This window comes from Colossoma macropomum, unplaced genomic scaffold, assembly GCF_904425465.1.
Source record: "Colossoma macropomum unplaced genomic scaffold, Colossoma_macropomum, whole genome shotgun sequence".
Taxonomy (NCBI): domain Eukaryota; kingdom Metazoa; phylum Chordata; class Actinopteri; order Characiformes; family Serrasalmidae; genus Colossoma; species Colossoma macropomum.
Genome location: NW_023494790.1, coordinates 34753228 through 34771653, shown reverse-complemented (window position 1 = coordinate 34771653; position 18426 = coordinate 34753228). Strand labels below are relative to the sequence as shown.

The window sequence follows — 18426 nt, the reverse complement described above, 5'->3', positions numbered from 1 at the left end:
CAGTAAAGTTTGGTGGAGAAGGGATAATGGGCTGGTGCTGTTTTTCAGGCCAGTGAAGGGTGATGTTAACACTACAGCATACAAACTTTGTGGCAGCAGTTTGGGGAAGACCCTTTCCTGTCCCAGCATGACTGAGCCCCATGTGCACCAAGCAAGGTCCATAAAGGGCTTGACGAGTTTGGTGTGGAGGAACTCCAGTGGCCTGCACAGAGCCCTGACCTCAGCACCACTGAACACCTTCTTCTTGTTATGAGATTACGTCTCATGTTGGAAAGTCTCACTCTAGCACACAATGCAATTGTATTTCCTGGAAATTGACTACACACTATGCACCCACTTTCCATTTGGTGGAAATGGAATACATTGCGTCACCTAGAAAGCCTACAATACAACGCAATGCCAGGCTACTATGTAGACAGTGCAGAGGAGTGATTTTCCCACATGTACTGACACGCAAATATCACAACTTGATTGAGAGATTCTTATGATTCTCCGGCAGTTGAACTGACCACCGTCATAGTCTTGGGAAACACACTGCATTGTCCATTTTACTGTGTTTCCTGTTTGAACATACCTGACTCGACTCATCCTTTAATCATAAAGCCCTTAACAAGCCACATGAGTTGTTTTACAACAAAGGAAACTACGGCCTGGGGGAACCCAAGACTATGATGTGGAAAACCGAAACTGGGAAGTGGGTCTTGCAACAGTGGCAGCCCTAAACATGCTGCCAAAGCTTCGGTGGGGAAGACGAAGAGCAGAGCTGCTATCTTCTTGGCATCCTGCCGTTAGATTGAAAACCTGCTTGATTAATGTAGTTGAGCGGCTGTGGTCACCCACATGTTCACTGGTCATGAACAGAAAAGCAGACCCCCACAGGCAGATAGACACTTGAAGGTTTGAGTTGAGACAGCAGACGTCTAAATCTTATAATTAATATTACCCTATTAATTATTTTACCAAATTAAAAAACAGCACAACACCACTTTATCTTTTCTGATACCGATATTGAAACCTTGAGTGTCGAAATATAATCAGCCAATAAAGACCTGATATTTTGTCTGTAAAACCTTTTAAGACATAAAATGAACTATTTGTAATTTAAGTACTTCATTTAAAAGGGATTAAAATGCAAACAGTCATTTGGTTTTGATGTGAAATAGTTAATTGTAGAGAAACTGACTCAGATTTCTTTACAGTGGTGGCGAATGGAACCAGGGGTCACGAAGTCTACAACACAAACTGAACTTATGAGTTTATGAATGCTGATGTTGGTAAAGTAGTGGAAAAATGGAAAATAATAAGCTTACATTGGATACTGTTTTGCCTTAGAACGCCTTGCATGTACCTCCGCCATGAACATATTTAAAATATATATGTTTCAGGCCAAAATCTTACCTCAAAACTATCGTAAAACAATGTCCAAGGCGTCCGGCAACAAATATAACCGTTTCATTTAATAACTTTCTGTGAGGGAGCTTTTAGAGCTGGACGTCTGGTTCCTATCACCACCACTGTGAACAGTTCTGGTAAGATTCCTTGTTTAAATCTGAATTATCTGTTAGAGAATCTGTCAACGGATTGGATTAGATTCTTTTCCACTCTGATCTCCAGTCCAACATTTTCTGCCTAAAACGGAAGCCCACCAGTACTGATTATCTCTGGTTAGGTTTTATGGCTAAATCTAAAATACACAAGTTTTACAATTAGAAAAACACTCGTTTACTGTTTACATTTATTTCCTAACAAACCACAGTTTCAGTACATCATTCTGTTCGTCAGCGTTATTGCAAAACTTTAAGCCGCGGTTTAGCCGAAAGTCAAACTTGCTAATGAGCAAAGTCAGGTTTGGTCTCTGAAGAGTTCTATAGTTCTGTAGTGCTGCTACAAGGCTAATATAGCTAATGAGTAATGGTTGCTCACTCAAACTGTGCTAATTATAAGTGGTTTCTGAGACTGTGTGACCACACAGACCACATTAGCAAGGCTATTGGTCATTACTGATCAATTCCACAAGGTTTGAGGAAAGTGTGACGTTTGGCAGGCAGTTAGCGTGATGCTAATTGGTGAGGTATTAGCTTCCTTTGCATGTTAGCTACATTAGCCTTGTAGCTCAAGTGTAGAACTAACAAAGTAAACTTCAGACACCAAACGTGTCTCGGCCGATCGACTACGGTTGGGGGAAGGTTGAACCCTGCTGACAAAAACAGCACAGACCAGCATGCATTCCATGCTTGACTAAGTTTTTCTAAGCTGGTTTGAGTTGGTCTATGCTGGTCTGGTGCTGGTTTAGGTGGTCACCCAGCGTGGTCATGCTGTTTGACCAGCATACCAGCATCCAAAACACAACATATGCTGGTTTTACTGGTGACCAGCCGTGCTGGTCTATGCTGTTTTTTCTAGGAGGGGAACAAAACCTCATATCTCTATAACGTTTACTTTACAGGAGATGGAAAACCTTTAATGAAACGTACTGTAAAAAAGATATTCCAAGCAGTTTTGGACCATTTCTATTGGTCCATTCATCGTGCCATTTTCACACAACACAATAGGCAGCTGTTCAATTGGTGCCCAAAAATAAAAAAGAAATGATAAAAATTGAGATACAATACAATGTTTTGCTCCAACAGTGGCAAGAAATGTCCTAAAAACGTAGAGTATTTTTTTGGGTGGATGGAGTTGAAGTAGTTTTAATGGAAGGACAGCTTGTATTTTGTGGAAATCCTGGGAAACTTAAAGTACCCTTTAAGAGAAAAGAGATAGATTTGGGGGATTTCCCCAAACAGTGACAAGAGAGAGTGGCAAATGAAGATTGGAGAAAAGCACATGATGACTTATGTGGAAAATAAACCAGCGATGAAAAATGGGCGAAAGGACGGCGTAAAAATAACTCTGGAGTTGCCACATTCGCAGCCACGTCCTGTGACGAGATTTCTTCCTGTGGAGAACACTCATACACGTCACTGTCATGAGGATGTGTAACATGCTGGGGATGCCATCTTCCACATTTCCCCAAATCAACACCAAAGATGTCATCGGAGTCACAAACTAGATGTTTTTGCCGAGGACAAGCGTGAGCGAAATGAGACTCGGTACCAAAAGGTTGGAAAACAACCAGATTGGGGTTCCCAAGTGGCACAACCGTCTAAGCGTTGGCTCTGTTGTCAAGAGATTGTGAGTTTGATGCCACAGCCATCCATGGCAACGAGTCCAAGAAAGCATAATTGTCTTCAGTCTTTCTCCATGGCTCAATGTGATGCTAGCTAATGCACATGTTAGCTGAAGTCACAGAATTAGCATTGAGTGTTTTCCTCCAAGCGTGTTGAACCCAATGACATTGCATTAGCAGCAGTTTGAAAAGATGCAGTGGCACTTTAAATGCTTCTTTATGGAAAAGGCTTTGCTAGTCAACCTCCCAGTATTTTTTTGGGGGAGGCCTAGATAGGCAGACTTGGAGTGACCACATTGGGGAGAATGTTGGGCAAAAATAAATAAATAAAAAAGAACAACTTTTTTCAGGAATACAAAGAAGTGAACTAGTCATAATGTTATGTCTGATCGCTGTATGTAGTAAACCTACAGCTGTAGACCCTGCACACCAACAATTATGGTTCTTCAAGGGTTCTTTGGGAAAGAAAATGGTTCTATGTAGAACCATGAACATTCTGCTTGATTAAAAGATTCTTTGCATGTAATGGTTCTTCAGACTGATGAAGAATGTGCTGTAGATGGTTCTATATAGAACGTTTTTGAAAAAGGGTTCTTCTGGACTCAAAGAATCCGTTGCGTGATTAAACGCTTCTTTGCATTGTTAAAGGGCTAATCAGATTGATGGAGACCCTGTTTATCCCTATGGTCATGCAAAGGGGTCTTTGAGTGTTCATGGTTCTATTTAGAACCATTTTCTTTACTAAAGAACCCTTGAAGAACCATAATTTTTAAAAGTGTTCACACCTGAAAATTATAGTTCTTATCTTAAAGTTCCATATAGAATCTATATAGAATCAACCCTTTAATCATGTAAATGGTTCTGTAATGTTTACATTTTTTATAGAACTCTTTTCTTTACTAAAGAATCCTTGAAGAACTATCATTTTTAAGAGTGTACACACCTAAAATTATGGGTAACCCTTTCTTTTACAGTCCCCTAAGTTCTAGGTATTAACTAGATAAGTGTGAGGTACAAGCTCCAAAGTACTAGGTAATTATTTTAAGTGACATGATGGTAAGTACCAGGATAGTCTAAATTAATTATACCGAAACGTCTCACAGGTTCTAGGTATTACCCAGCTAAGGGTAAGGTATACATTCCAAAGTACTAGGCAATTATTTTAGGTGAGAAGATATTAAGTACCAGGATGGTCTAAATTAATTACTATGAAACATCTCACAGGTTCTAGATCAGGCCCGTGGCCTTGTGTTTGACACATGGGTACTAGATTGTCAATATTAGAGGGAATGTGTTTGTGTTATAATGTATTACCCGGAAGTTCAAAAGAATAAACAGGATGTGAGTCGGAGCTCAGGTCACTCGAATCTGTAGAGTCTTAAATAGTATGTATCTAGTACCCAGATACTAAACTGAAACTGAACTGTAAAAGAAAGCAGGGACTCTTTCTGTTCTGACCACAAAGTTCAGAAAAATTGCCACTTGTTATGCAACTGTAAACAGACTGTAAGAGAAAGCAGGATTTGCCACAATGGTAAAACCTGTTTATTAAAGCCTTTTGACAACTCTGTCATTTGACACAATAATTCCTGTACATTACAATGCAAAACATTATAATTTTCTTATTAATTTCCTGTTGAAATGCATCATTTTATTGCAAACTTGTGTGCAGGTTTGTAAGTGTCCCCTTTTGCTCGAGATAGTTTTCCAGTTTTCAAGTATTTTATCATGTTTCTTTTAAACTTAATACATAGAGCCTGATGGGCATTTCAGTGTAATTAAATTAGACTGTAATGGTGCTGACCATCATGTTACCCAATTTCTACCTCACACTAACCTGGGTAATACCTAGAACCTCTGAGACATTTCATAGTAATTCCTTTAGACTATCCTGGTACTTACTATCATGTCACTTAAAATAATTACCTAGTACTTTGGAATGTATACCTTACCCTTAGCTGGGTAATACCTAGAACCTGTGAGACGTTTCGGTATAATTAATTTAGACTATCCTGGTACTTACCATCATGTCACTTAAAATAATTACCTAGTACTTTGGAGCTTGTACCTCACACTTATCTAGTTAATACCTAGAATTTAGGGGACTGTAAAAGAAAGGGTTACCAAATTATGGTTGTCAAGGGTTCTTCAGTAGAGAAAATGGTTCTGTGTAGAACCATGAACACTCTGCTTGATTAAAGGGTTCTTTGCGTCATGAATGGGTTCTTCAGGTTGATGGAGAAGATACTGTAGATAGTTCTATATAGAACGTTTTTGAAAAGGGTTCTATATAGCACCAAAATGGGGTCTTCTGTTGTGTCAAGCTTGATGATTCTCCATCAATCTGAAGAACCTGTTCACAATGCAAAGAACGCTTAAATCATGCAAAGGGTTCTTTAAATGTTCATTGTTCTGTATAGAACCTTTTTTTACTAAAGAACCCTTGAAGAACCCTAATTCTTAAGGTTGTACTGTACATGAATAAAGTATTCTTTGCATCATGAAAGAACCATCTACAGCACATTCTCCATCAATCTGAAAAACTCTTTCATGATGCAAAGAACAACTTAATCATCTTTATTCACAGTGATCATGGTTCTATATAGAACCATTTTCTTTACTAAAGAACCCTTGAAGAACCATCTTTAAGAGTGAACATTTGTACTTTTTCTAACTGACCTTATGAAAGTAGCATCAAGACTGTTGTACTTCATGTGGAAAAGCTCAGCCTCATTTCACTTTATTGAGAAATATACAAATATCAAAATTTACAAAAAGAAGTGACCAAATTAAATGTCTGAATATTTGTAATTGTAGAAAATCCTGTCTTTGCTTTGTTAAGAACATTTTTAACATGCCTTATTTAAATGGACTTACTTTCTTTTTTACTTAAATGACGTTTTATTGCCAAAAAAGAAAATGACAGTGACGAAAGTAATGTTGTGTACACAAGGCTTTTTATTTATTAAAAAAAAAACATACAGTTCATAAAGGTTCAAATGATCGTATTACACAAAAATAGACCACTTGAAAGTCATTTGAAAGTGTTTAAAGAAAAAAAAAACACACATTACTCAAACCATAAGGTCTTAGTGTAAGCAATGTTGCGCAATGTTCTCATAAATAGAACATACGGAGGTGACACAGCAGTAACTCAGGAAAATGAGTCACTGTCATGATCCAGTTTAAATAAATAACATTAATAATAAAATATTACAATAAATAATAAAACAATTGAATAAAGCTGTTATATAAATAAATACATTCACACATTCAAAAATAAATAATTACTGTAAATATGTCCAATACATTTAAATAAACAAACTTATTCAGTTGTGCACCTGATTCAGATTAAATAGGGCTTAACCAGATGCTAAAATGGGCAGCGCATGGGCGGCTGAGCTGTCTGGAGGTCAAAGACAACATTACCAACTTCATCAACATCCTCACATGACAAGCCACAAAAATGAGTTCCTTCCCCCGGAGATCGGAGTGGTGATCAAATGACTGTGAGGTCACTGTGCTTTCCTTTGACACAGATCTTATGAAACGGGTCATGCATTTCACTCAGTAAACATCACAACAAATAGAAAAATACAGTGTTTCTTTCAAGGTGACTGTATGTGAAGACGTTAAGTAAACAATACAAAAGCGGGTTGCTAATGGTAAATAATGTTGTGTATCTCCAGAATATCCTTCAGACTTTCTTCTTCAGCTCCTAAAAAGCTCCAAGTGTGGTCTAGTTGTCCAAGTCGGAAGGCACGGTCATGCTCCGGAAGGTGCGTCTGACGTCCTTGCCGAACTCTCGCAGCTGGTGAAGGGTCAGGTGTGCTGCCACATGTGAAATATGTTCGTCACTTATTTTGGGAGCCAAGGTTTCCTGCAGCTGGCTCTCTGATACTGCCTGGGTCTCCTGGTCGCTCGGCAAGTTCTTCAGATCCTGCATCTGGAAGATCCGAGGAGGAGAAACAGTTAGACTAGTGAAGGCATTTGTCGTGGGAAAGAACATGTAATGCTTAAATCACAAGGCACAAGGCTGGAGGCCTTTCGGAATTTTCACAGGGGCATAAATCTAGTTTTCAAGACAGAAGGCAATTGTGGCTTTGACGGATTAGATAAGAAGGCCCGTTACAGCTGTCAAGTGCCTGAAGTTGTGAAAGTTTGAAGTGCCTGAAGTTGTGGAAGTGTTTACAATGGAGAGAAACGTTGCAATTTAACATTGGATCAACTGAATATGTAACACCTGCGACATAACATTGGCATAACCCTGCCATAAACATGTCAGGGCAGATGTCATATTCTTTTGCGAGCTTTTGTTCAGTAATATAACAGTGTCAGGTCACCATAATTGCCTTGACAGAGGCCATGCCTGTTTATATCGCATGCTATTTTCTAGCCGCCATGACTTAAAATGTTATGGCTTCTGTCCGGACAGTTATCGGTGATGGTAGCACTGTCATATTCCTTGACATTCATGAGAGCATATGAATTGTTTGTCATTTATGTGGCAGGGTTCAAGTAAAGTACCACTGAATGTTCCAGCTGCAGCACCATAGCTGTGGGTCAGTTGGTTCTATTTTGTCACCTACTCTAGATTTTACCCAAAGAAAGGGTACCTACCTTGCGGACTTGTAATAGAAGATCTCGGATGTCGCACAGAAGTCCATCCACCATCTCAGACTTGGTGTGCGATAACTTACTGACCACCGTCAGCAGGGTTTGGTGCAACTTTAGACCCTTGGCTATCTGACTCAAACAAGCACTCTGTAAGGAGAGAATGGGGCAGGGGTGAGGCATTGGGCAGTGAAGGTCAGACACAAGTCTTTTTGGCAGTACTTCCCGTGAATCTTGTGTGTTTTTAATGCTTTAAAAATGCATTTATAAGGTGTTATATTGGCAGCATATTACCTTATAATGCCTTTTTAATTGCTTATTAGTAATTATAGATACATCCATAAAGCAAGAGTATAGGACTTCATAAGACAGGTGCCATAGCATATTATAATATCTGTTCACAAGAACACCATAGACACTAAAGTTGCAATGCACTATTCCCTACATGCAACACTTTATTTACGGCTTAAGGAAATTTGATTTCAGTGCATAATAGCAGTGAGATAAGCACATCTAACTGGTCATTCAGGACCTACAACTTAATAATCTGTGTATTTAATAGTACATAGTTTAATTCTAGTAATGTTTTACGTCCTATTTTCAACATTAAAACATTCATAATTAGTCATATAAACAGATTTTGTAACAATGTGTTGTGAACCTGTTATTATGAGGTGATATACTCTTGCTCTATAAAATGTTATGCATGTAACTGTAGCTACATACAAGCAATTATACAAGGTTATATCAGTATAAACATCAGTGTAAATCATTGTAAATGCATATATATATATATATATATATATATATATATATATATATATATATATATAATCATTGGGGTCTATTCATGTGGTAAAGCATTTATACCAAATTTGTACCTCATTTCATTTCTTCTTCACAAAAGTAAAACGTGCACTTACCAGTGTGAAACTGTCCGAGAGGGGTTTAATAGCAGGTGCCGCAGGCAAATCGAGGATCTTCTTCAAGTACTCCAGTTTGGATGAGACTTTTTCGTCTAGAGAAAAGCTCTGGAAACATCCAGAGAGGTATTTTAAAAACATGCTCAAAAAGAACCTGACCAGAAAATCTAAGCTTGGTCAAGCAGAGGAGGAGATAAGGGACACCCCTATTCTCATTCCTCCTAGCTTGCATCATCCAGCCCCACTGAGAGAACCCGCTTTGTGAAATTACCCCAAGGCCTAACTAAGGATCAGTAAGGACCTGTACAAACATCTCCCTTACCGTGTGGACCCATGACTTGTGCAGTTTATTGATGTCGTCCAGTATCTTTCTGGTCAAGCTGTGCCCGCTTTCCACCGCCTCCTGAAACTCTGTATCCTGCATGTCCTTCCACGGCTCCTGTATGGGTGCAGGGCTTACGAGGCTCAAGGCGCACAGGGCCAGGGGGAGTCCTGGGAAATGTAGGAGGGATACATGATGCCTATTGGTTAAGCAGGAGGCCTGCCCACTGCAAACAGTGTAGACCGCCAGCAGGGGACACCCTACACTTGCACTGCATTAGTCTTACACTCTTGTAGAGTGAGGTGCTCTCTTCAAGAGAATGAAGAGAATTCTTCATTAATGCAGAATAGTTTTATCTATCTAAAGAAGATGTTTCTCAAAGTTCTCAAAGTAGGCTTTTAAAAGGGGGAAAGAACAACTGAGCTGATCTGAACCTGTGAGAGGTTAGTTTCCTGTGTGCCAGCTTGTGTAGGGAATGGACAAAATAATCAGATACTCACCGAGGAAGAGATGCATTACTGCTTTGCTGACTTGTTCAAAGTTTCAGTGAACAGGCGAGATACTGACAGGCCTAAGATGCGCGGTTGTTTAAGTAGAAGCATGGCGGAAACTCCCTGATGTCACTGAAGATATGATGAAACCATTTCCTTTGCCCCGCACCCATTCGTAAAATGATTAATACATTATTGCACTGATGTCCAGTGAGTCATTAATATTAATTTCAAATATTAATGTGAAATATGCGAAAGTGCTCCAATTAGTCCCCTTTTCTCTTTTTTCTTCTTTTTTTAGGTTTGTGAACTTGTCAGTTACACCACAGCTTTCTTTAACAGCATAAAACATAAAAACAGCCCTGATTTCAGAGATTCAGAAGACATTTTATGAAAATAAAAAGGGGCTTTCTCCTAATTGAGGGTTCCTTTTTCTATTGTTGTCCCAACTAGGCATAACTAGGAAAGGACTTACTTCCAGGGACACATACCTTATGAGTCACACCCTGTGCCAGGTGTTCTGGAGACCCATTCAGACCTTACCACAATCACATAGATGACTTGGCTCAACATCTTAATTGTTAACTGTACCAAATGGATACGCACAAGTATTGAGGGATGTGGTCGTCATTCCTGTTGTTCATATACCGGGAACTGCCTCAATACGTACGTTGACATTTATACGCCCACCACGTCTTGGAGGACCTAGGGGTAAGTTCCCAATCCGAAGGAAATGAACAAGACGTCTTACATGCTCAGAACGAGAGTGCCGTAGGAGCTCCAAAGCCAGCACAAGGAATGGTAGGACGGAACTGTCCGGACACGCAGGAGAACTTGCTTTTGGCAACATCTGACAATTAGGCATGAAAGAATCAGAGCCTTTACCTGATCAGGCAGTAGGTGAGACTTTGGAGGTCCCGTATTCCTTCCAGCCCAAATGACATGAACTAAAACATAAGATCTTAACTTGCAGTAAAGAGGTGGCATGTCTGGCCTGGACATGGTACCACAGAAATACACTGTATGTCCAAATGTTTGTAGACACCTGCTCATCCAGGTGCCCCATCTTTGGTATTAATAGGGAGGTTGCCCCCCTTTCCTGTAGTAACAGCCTCTGCTCTTCTGGGAAGGCTTTACACTAGATGCTGGAACACTGCTGTGAGGATTTGATTGCATTCGGCATTCATAAGAGCACTAGTGAGGTCAGGTACTGATGTTGGACGAATAGATTTGGATCACTACAGCTCATCCCAAAGGTATTAGTTAGTACTCCATCACTCCAAAGAGCCCTCCACAGTCGATTGCTGGATGTAGCCACAGCATTGGGCATGGTGACCTTAGGCTCATGTGCAGCTGCTCCAGCGCATCCCATTCTATGGGTCAGTGCTTTTCTGTGGAGATTAAACAAGCTGTGCTTGTGCAATTGAACGGGTGACCTTGAAGTAGCTGAGTTCAGTAATTAGAAGGGCTGTCTGAATTATTTTGGACAGAGTGTTCCAGTAAGGTTTGCTCTGTATTCGATTTTTCCAGCATGGATGAACAAGAAGCTGAGGAGGTCAAACTTTCTCAATATCCTCAGATGTTGCATATGATACTGGAAGATCACCTGTTGACACCAGAGAGCAAGGATTCTTCAGTTCACCTTTCAGAGAATAATGGACCAGGTACTGACAGGGTGATACAAGACCCTCAATAAAGGCTATACAACATCACCTCAGTTAAAGCTTAACAGTTTAAGATTGAAAGAAATAGCATTACTATTTCAGGAGGAAAAAAAAAACAGCTGTTGGGTTTGTTTTTTTTGACTACTACCATTTCACACCAAACCACTCTGAATGACTTTGTTAACATCTTAACCACTAAACTGTACAGAATTAATGATCTATGCGGACCGATCTCACAGAGAGAGAAGAAGAAGAAGACAAGGATCTCTGAATGGAAGCTAGATTTTCAGGAATTTATAAGAATTTCTCAATTTGTGCGTGTCTTTAAATTTGCCTTTAAAGGTACATTTATATAACATGATACTCATTATTTTTATACCAAAATGCTCTGTTATCTTCGTTGCTACTTTCCATAACCACTGCAGCAACTTCAGCGGCTCTAAACTCTCTGCACGCCATTTCACGTGTGTCTACGATGTGGACTGAATGAAGGACGAAGGGTTTCCGGTGTAATGGGTCGGTCCTTAGTGATTTCCTAAGTGTCTGTTGGTCAGTTTTGCACAAAATGTAGATGGACACACAAATCCACCAATTACCACTGATCAACCACTGCATGCAGAGTTGAAAACCGAAAATTGCTTGGACCCTTTCAGGACTTTACCAGGCTGACTCTGCTGACTTTGTGAATTTGTTGTTGTTATTAGTAAAGTGTAACTTTCGAATAGGTTCTGCCAGTTTCTTCAAGTAACGCTACCACTGCTGGCACCAACACATAAGACAGATAATGGCGTATGCTGGTGTGATTTGGGGTTGTTATCTGTCATAGACAGCTTCCAATCTGCTAACTCGATATTCACAATGAATGTTTCTGTTTCTCTTTTATTTATATTTCAGCCTCTGTATTTCTATGTTGGAGTGATTGAGCCCAGAACTAATACACGGTGACTGACTTCCACACTGTTGGTCAATGACTAGTTTCCTCTGAGCTGTCCTTTCATTTTCAATATAAGTGAAGAAAGTGAAGGAAATCAAACTACATCCAGAATGGCCACATTCTGGAAATTTATGCTGTAATGAATTTGCTTTCATATATATTTTTTGATGTAATTTTAAATCACCAGCTGCCTTTTACATTTTGTCAAAATTTCATGGTGAATGGATCGATAAGAATGATCCAAAATGACTTGGAATATTTGAAATGAATATATATATATATATATATATATATATTATATATACACTGACCAGGCATGACCACCTCCTTGTTTCTACGCTCATTGTCCATTTTATCAGCTCCACTTACTATATAGGTGCACTTTGTAGTTCTACAGTTACAGACTGTAGTCCATCTGTTTCTCTGCATACTTTGTTAGCCCCCTTTTACCCTGTTCTTCAGTGGTCAGGACCCCCATGGACCCTCACAGAGCAGGTACTATTTGGGTGGTGGATCATTCTCAGCACTGCAGTAACACCGATGTACAGTCTGTAACTGTAGAACTACAAAGTGCACCTATATAGTAAGTGGAGCTGATAAAATGGACAATGAGTGTAGAAACAAGGAGGTGGTCATAATGTTATGCCTGATCGGTGTATATACATGTATTTCGCTGCTTGGAAACAAAAACAACCAATTTTGGATACATAACGTTTATAAAAAGAAGAAAAGAGTAACAGCTGACATGTAATGGAAAACATTTTTATTTCTCTAATAAAGGTGGTATTAATCATAATATAGCACTGATATTTTATGTATGCGTAAAGCTCCCAACAACGTCTATTATTAAAAAATCTGTCTAGTGATCTATAATGCATTTTATATAGACACACACTGACATTCTAAAGTTCGAAATCAACATTTTCAGCAATATAAAATCAATTCTGTTTCAGATAAATGTGTAAAATGATTCTAATGTGTTATGATTCTAATATAGGACACTAAAAAGCTGTAAACAAAAGTGTAAAAATGTTAGCTGTGTCCAGAGTGATGAACAGAGATTATCCTTAGGTACATAGTGAGGTACATAATTATACAAATATCGAATAGACTAATAATAATGCAGACTGTATAAGTTATTACTGTATATAAAATATCTTTTCCCCATGTTGTGATGTTTCATCTGTATATTATTACTTCCTACATTTTAATTAACATCCATATTTCAGCACAGCTTTGTCTTTCCGGCTTCAGTACAAAACCACAGAGGGCCCTCTTACTGGAAATATTAATTGTTTGGAGGTTTTAATCAATATTGTGGTACATTTTTTTCATGTTTTGTTCTTTATCAGGAGGTTTTAGGTTTCTGTATATCAGAGGACAAAGAAGAGTGTCACTTGCTATTTTTGGAGGTTTCGTGGGCAGTTGGTGCTGAACTAGGGCATTTACCAAGATTGAAAAAAAGGCTTCCCTTTTTCTTGTAATTCCACTAAACTTGATATTTACTCATCTCTGACCAACTGCTAATCATATCACTGCCCCCTGGTGGTGGGGAACACCTACAAACCTAAATAGCCCACATGAAAACAACCTCACTTCACACTGACATCTGTGTCAGTTTTCTGCGTGATTGTGATGGAGGTGTGATTTTACAACACTGTAATGGAATTATAAGTAGCTGAGCACATTGTAGGTGTTGTAAGTGTGAAGATTCATTAACTTAAATTCAACGTAAATGGGAAATTTTACCGCATGTTCTTTCCATATCGTGACGCATTTCCGACTGAATGACCATATCAGGCACTCAGCGGAGTGGGTTCTCTCCATGATAGGTGGTGGGAGGAGGAGGTTACTTACTGGTTATAATTGGTATTTATCGGTAATCAGTGGTTAATATTATTTTGGCACACTCCCTGGTGCACAGTGACATAATCAAAACTGACTTTTTAGGGATCTTTATTAGAAACACCTACCTTGTACTTCCACTCACTGGCCACTTTATTAGAAACACCTACCTTGTACTTCTACTCACTGGCCACTTTATTAGAAACACCTACCTTGTACTTCCACCCACTGGCCACTTTATTAGAAACACCTACCTTGTGGGTCCACTCACTGGCCACTTTATTAGAAACACCTACCTTGTACTTCCACCCACTGGCCACTTTATTAGAAACACCTACCTTGTAGGTCCACTCACTGGCCACTTTATTAGAAACACCTACCTTGTAGGTCCACTATAGGTCCACTAGTTAGGCCCATCTGTTGTCATTCCTGTGTGAGGCCTGCACAGGAAATTGAAACCCGAACTTTACCAGTACCTGTGACTTTGAGATCCGACCTGATGAGGTCAAATTTGAAAGCCGGACGTGACTTGAATCGTCTTGCACGCTCAGACATGACAAGCTTTGTTCGTAGCGAACAGTTCCTCCTGACCTCCAACCCACCTCCTGGAGATCTACCGTCTTGCAGGTTTCACCTCCAACCCACCTGTATCAAACCTCATTCGGCCAATTAAGGACTCTTGAAGGCAATAATCAGATGGATCAGGTGGGGTTGAAGTCAAAGTCTGCAGGAAGGTAGATCTCCAGGAACAGGGCTGGTGACCACTGGCTTAAACTATGGCCAAAGTCCTAAAGTAAAGTCTGTTCACTCAGCAGACATCTTTGCAGTTATTTCCAGCTATACAAGACCAGACTCCTCTCTCTTTGAATGAGGAGAGACTAAAATGCTCAAAACTAAAGGTCAAATTACCGTTTCAAAAACAGAATAGAATCCACTGATAAAATCTGACGAAAACATGATAGAGAGTTTGTAGCGTTCGGCTCAGTAACACAAAAAAAAAAAGTTTTTTTCTGGTTGTTCTGGCTCCTGTGCTTGCGTTGATCCCCTCAATGGGGAGGGGGTGAGCTTTCCTTGCTCGCAGTGTAACCAGCAAGCTGATTGGCTCTTTTTCCTGAAGGACGGTACTTTCTCTGCAAACAGACGCCATGTTGAGCGTTGTGAGCTTTCCCATTCATGTTTCAATCAGTGACCGCCTCCTCGTCCTCCTTTATAATATCTCTGGAGCGGCGAACAAGAGAAAAAGCATGAGTCTGCAAAATGTATGTAGCCATATTGATTTATTTTATTTTATTATAAAAATATAATAAAACAAATCACTCATTAGAAAACAAACCCAAGCCTGACCTGAGCCTGATGTTGGCCTGAAAACCAACATAACCCAGCTTGAAAGCCAATATTTTGTCAGCCCCCACCCATCTTGGGTTGGATAGAAGGCCTCTAGTCGTCATTCACATATTCAGCATAGGTCAGTTTCTGACCGCAGGACTGCTGTTGTCCTCATATTATTTTCTGGTGGACCTGACCATTGATGAATTGTTAGAGGATGGATAATACAAAATGTTCATCAACAGCTACACTCTCTACACTAGCAAGGAGGAGTTTGCCAGTGAGTGAACATCTTCATGCTGTATGTTTTCAATAGCTTCGTCCAGAAAATGAGACCATAAGCAGAGACTAAAGATAATGTTGTGGCTTTATGATGAAATGCTATAGATGTGTGCAGCATGGTCTTTTTTATGACTTTCATGATGTTGTGCTACTGAAGAAGAAATGAAGAGGGAAGAGATAGAGAGAGATGTTTCATTAATGCTTGTTCACTGAGAAGGTCAGGGAGTGCATGACTGTGTACGGACACTTACTTGTCAACAGACTCACTCTATTAATGCAAGATGACAAACCAAACACATCTTCTATGCCTGAACGTTCCCGCCCCAAATCGTCGCAGGCGATAAAGACGATAAAGACTCTTATTGTCTTTCGTTTCCGTGATGCAATTGCTGAGTTTGGCTGTAACACTTATTCTCATCTGAAGTGTCCACTGACTCATGGAACTATCTGTCATGCTTAGTCTATGTGGAAAATGACCAAATCTGTCCTTGGTTCAGGCATGACATCAATTCATGTATTAATGGAAATAAAGTGTGGGAAAATTGGTCGGAGTTAAAAGACAATCCACGTCACTGAAGAGTGTGTGACAGTAAATATGTTAAGATACTGTAATATATGTAATATGTAAAAAAAACTAATGCATGGACGGATTTTACTGACAATGGTTTTTCAAAGTATTCTCAAGCCCATGTGGTGATGTCCGTCACAGAAGTATGTCAGTTTTTAATGCAGTGCTGTCTGATGGGTCAAAGGTCAGGGGCAATAGGTTGTGGTTTTCGGCCTTTTCCTTTATGCACAGGTTGCCTGAATCTGAAAGAAGTTATTGTGCACTAAAGAAGTTGAAATACATAAAATCCTCCCAATTCCTGGTTGAAGAACGTTATTTTGGGTGCTTTTTTGGAGCCTTGACCAACCTTCCTCTTAAATGACGGCCTATTCTGGATGCTCTTTATACACCCCAGCATGATTGCATCACCCTGTTTAAGATGTTTTCCTGACGTTCCTAGTCTTAAATTTCTCCTGTCCCATCTTTTTTTTGGAATGTGTTGCAGGCATCAATTTCAGAATGATTGTCTGCCTACAAAAACAATGAAATTGATAAGATAAAAATACAAAATACTAGATTTTATACTGTATTTTGTTCAAACAAAGGTTAAAGTATTTAGAAATCATTGTTTTCTGTTTTTATTTGCATTTGACCTACTGCGGCGACGTTTTTGGGAATTTGGGTTTATATTTACTTTGGGGGACATCCGTACTGAGAGGTGATGAGTCTCAGGATTAAATCGGCCATAACTTCCTTATTACTCAACCGATCTTCACCACATTTTCACCTCATGACAGACAGCTTATTACAGATAATAAGCCATGATAATAAGACCTTAAAAACCAAGTTTAGTGCGAGAAACACAATCAGACACATCAGCAAATCCATCAGTGTGTGAATCAGTTCTAATCTTAATACACATATAAATAAAATAAACCCCAAAACACAGTAAGAAGGACGAAGCTAAAGTTGGCTTCCTATTCGCCAGCTTCTTGTTCTAGTTTTCCCGTTCCATCTTAAATGGTGCAGCTTCAGGCACCAGAAAGTGACTGCTGCACCATTTAAGGTGGAACGGGAAACTTCAAACAAGAAGCTGGCAAATAAGAAACTATAATTTCAGGTTCATGTAAGACGGTGCTGACATTAATCTATTATGAATATCTACACAGATTAAGGAATGCTGTAACTTACCCAGCTACAAAGCTTTAAACATCATTGTACATAAATAACTACTATATCAAGTTAAGACCCCCTGAATAGACTATTAAATGAAATAAGCTTCATATAAACCCAGAGGAAAAACAATCACATCAACAGGTTCTCTGTGCTTCACCAACCACACGGCCACATCTACATAAACATCACACAGACAATACACATCACACAGACATGAGTGTGGATCTCTGCGTTCCCTCCGTTATATAATCCTATCCCACTTTCTGAGAGTAATATTCTTGAAATAGTGTCATTTTGGACTGTATTTTTCTTAAACTGCCGCTCTGTAATGGTACTGAATGCAGTCCAGTACCGATGTTGACCGCCCCAAAATGGCGGTGCCGTTGGCGTGCCTGGCTAAACCCAACGCGGCATCTAGGTATGTATATCTATGGTCACGTCTGTGAGCCTCTCCCAGGGCAGGGCCTGGTTTAACCCCTGAAACCTGAATGACTGTATGTTAATAAGGCAATCACAGCTGATTCACATGTGAGCGGAAGCAATGATTACTGAACTGAACTGTTTGAACTGAGGTCTTTTAATCCAGTTACAAGTGCTGGATTTTATAATCACTGATGACGTAACTGATTGTGTCACACCGACAAGCAATTACAAAATCTAGGACGGGAAATAGGATTCAGTGTCTGGATTCGAGACCATCTGGTCTTTAAAAAGGGGTCACTTTTGGAGCCATTTTGATCACAGTGTCCAGTGCCCAGTACTGTGTACAAGCAAGAAAGGACATTAGACGGAATATGAACAGAAATATGTAGTGAGTGATGTAGGCCAGATAGACTAAGCATTTATTGTATCTGTGCCTATTTATTTGTACAATTATTTATATTAATAAGCCAACATCATCCATTTTTACTGAAATAAAATGTTGCAAGCTCTTGTTCCACACTCTAAAAGGGTTCTTTAGTAAAGAAAATGGTTCTACTTAGAACCATAAACACTCAAATGACCTTTTGCATGACTAAAGGGTTCTTTGCATCATGAAGTGGTTCTTCAATTTGACGGACAATGTGTTATGGAAGGTTCTATATAGAACCTAAAAGGGTTTGTCTATTGTAATGATATTGAACTTCAATGCA

The 18426-nt window shown here is 39.4% G+C and overlaps 1 protein-coding gene across 1 annotated transcript; it reads right to left on the bottom strand.

The window, feature by feature from the left end:
- Positions 1-6467: 6467 nt before the first annotated feature.
- csf3a (colony stimulating factor 3 (granulocyte) a) lies at positions 6468-9569 on the bottom strand. The gene is made up of 5 exons (XM_036571772.1): positions 9529-9569; positions 9029-9198; positions 8707-8814; positions 7790-7933; positions 6468-7115 (listed from the first exon to the last, which is right to left on the bottom strand). The coding sequence occupies exons 1-5, from the start codon at positions 9542-9544 to the stop codon at positions 6909-6911; spliced, it is 645 nt and encodes a 214-aa protein (XP_036427665.1). The 5' UTR covers positions 9545-9569; the 3' UTR covers positions 6468-6908.
- Between the last annotated feature and the right edge of the window lie 8857 nt (positions 9570-18426).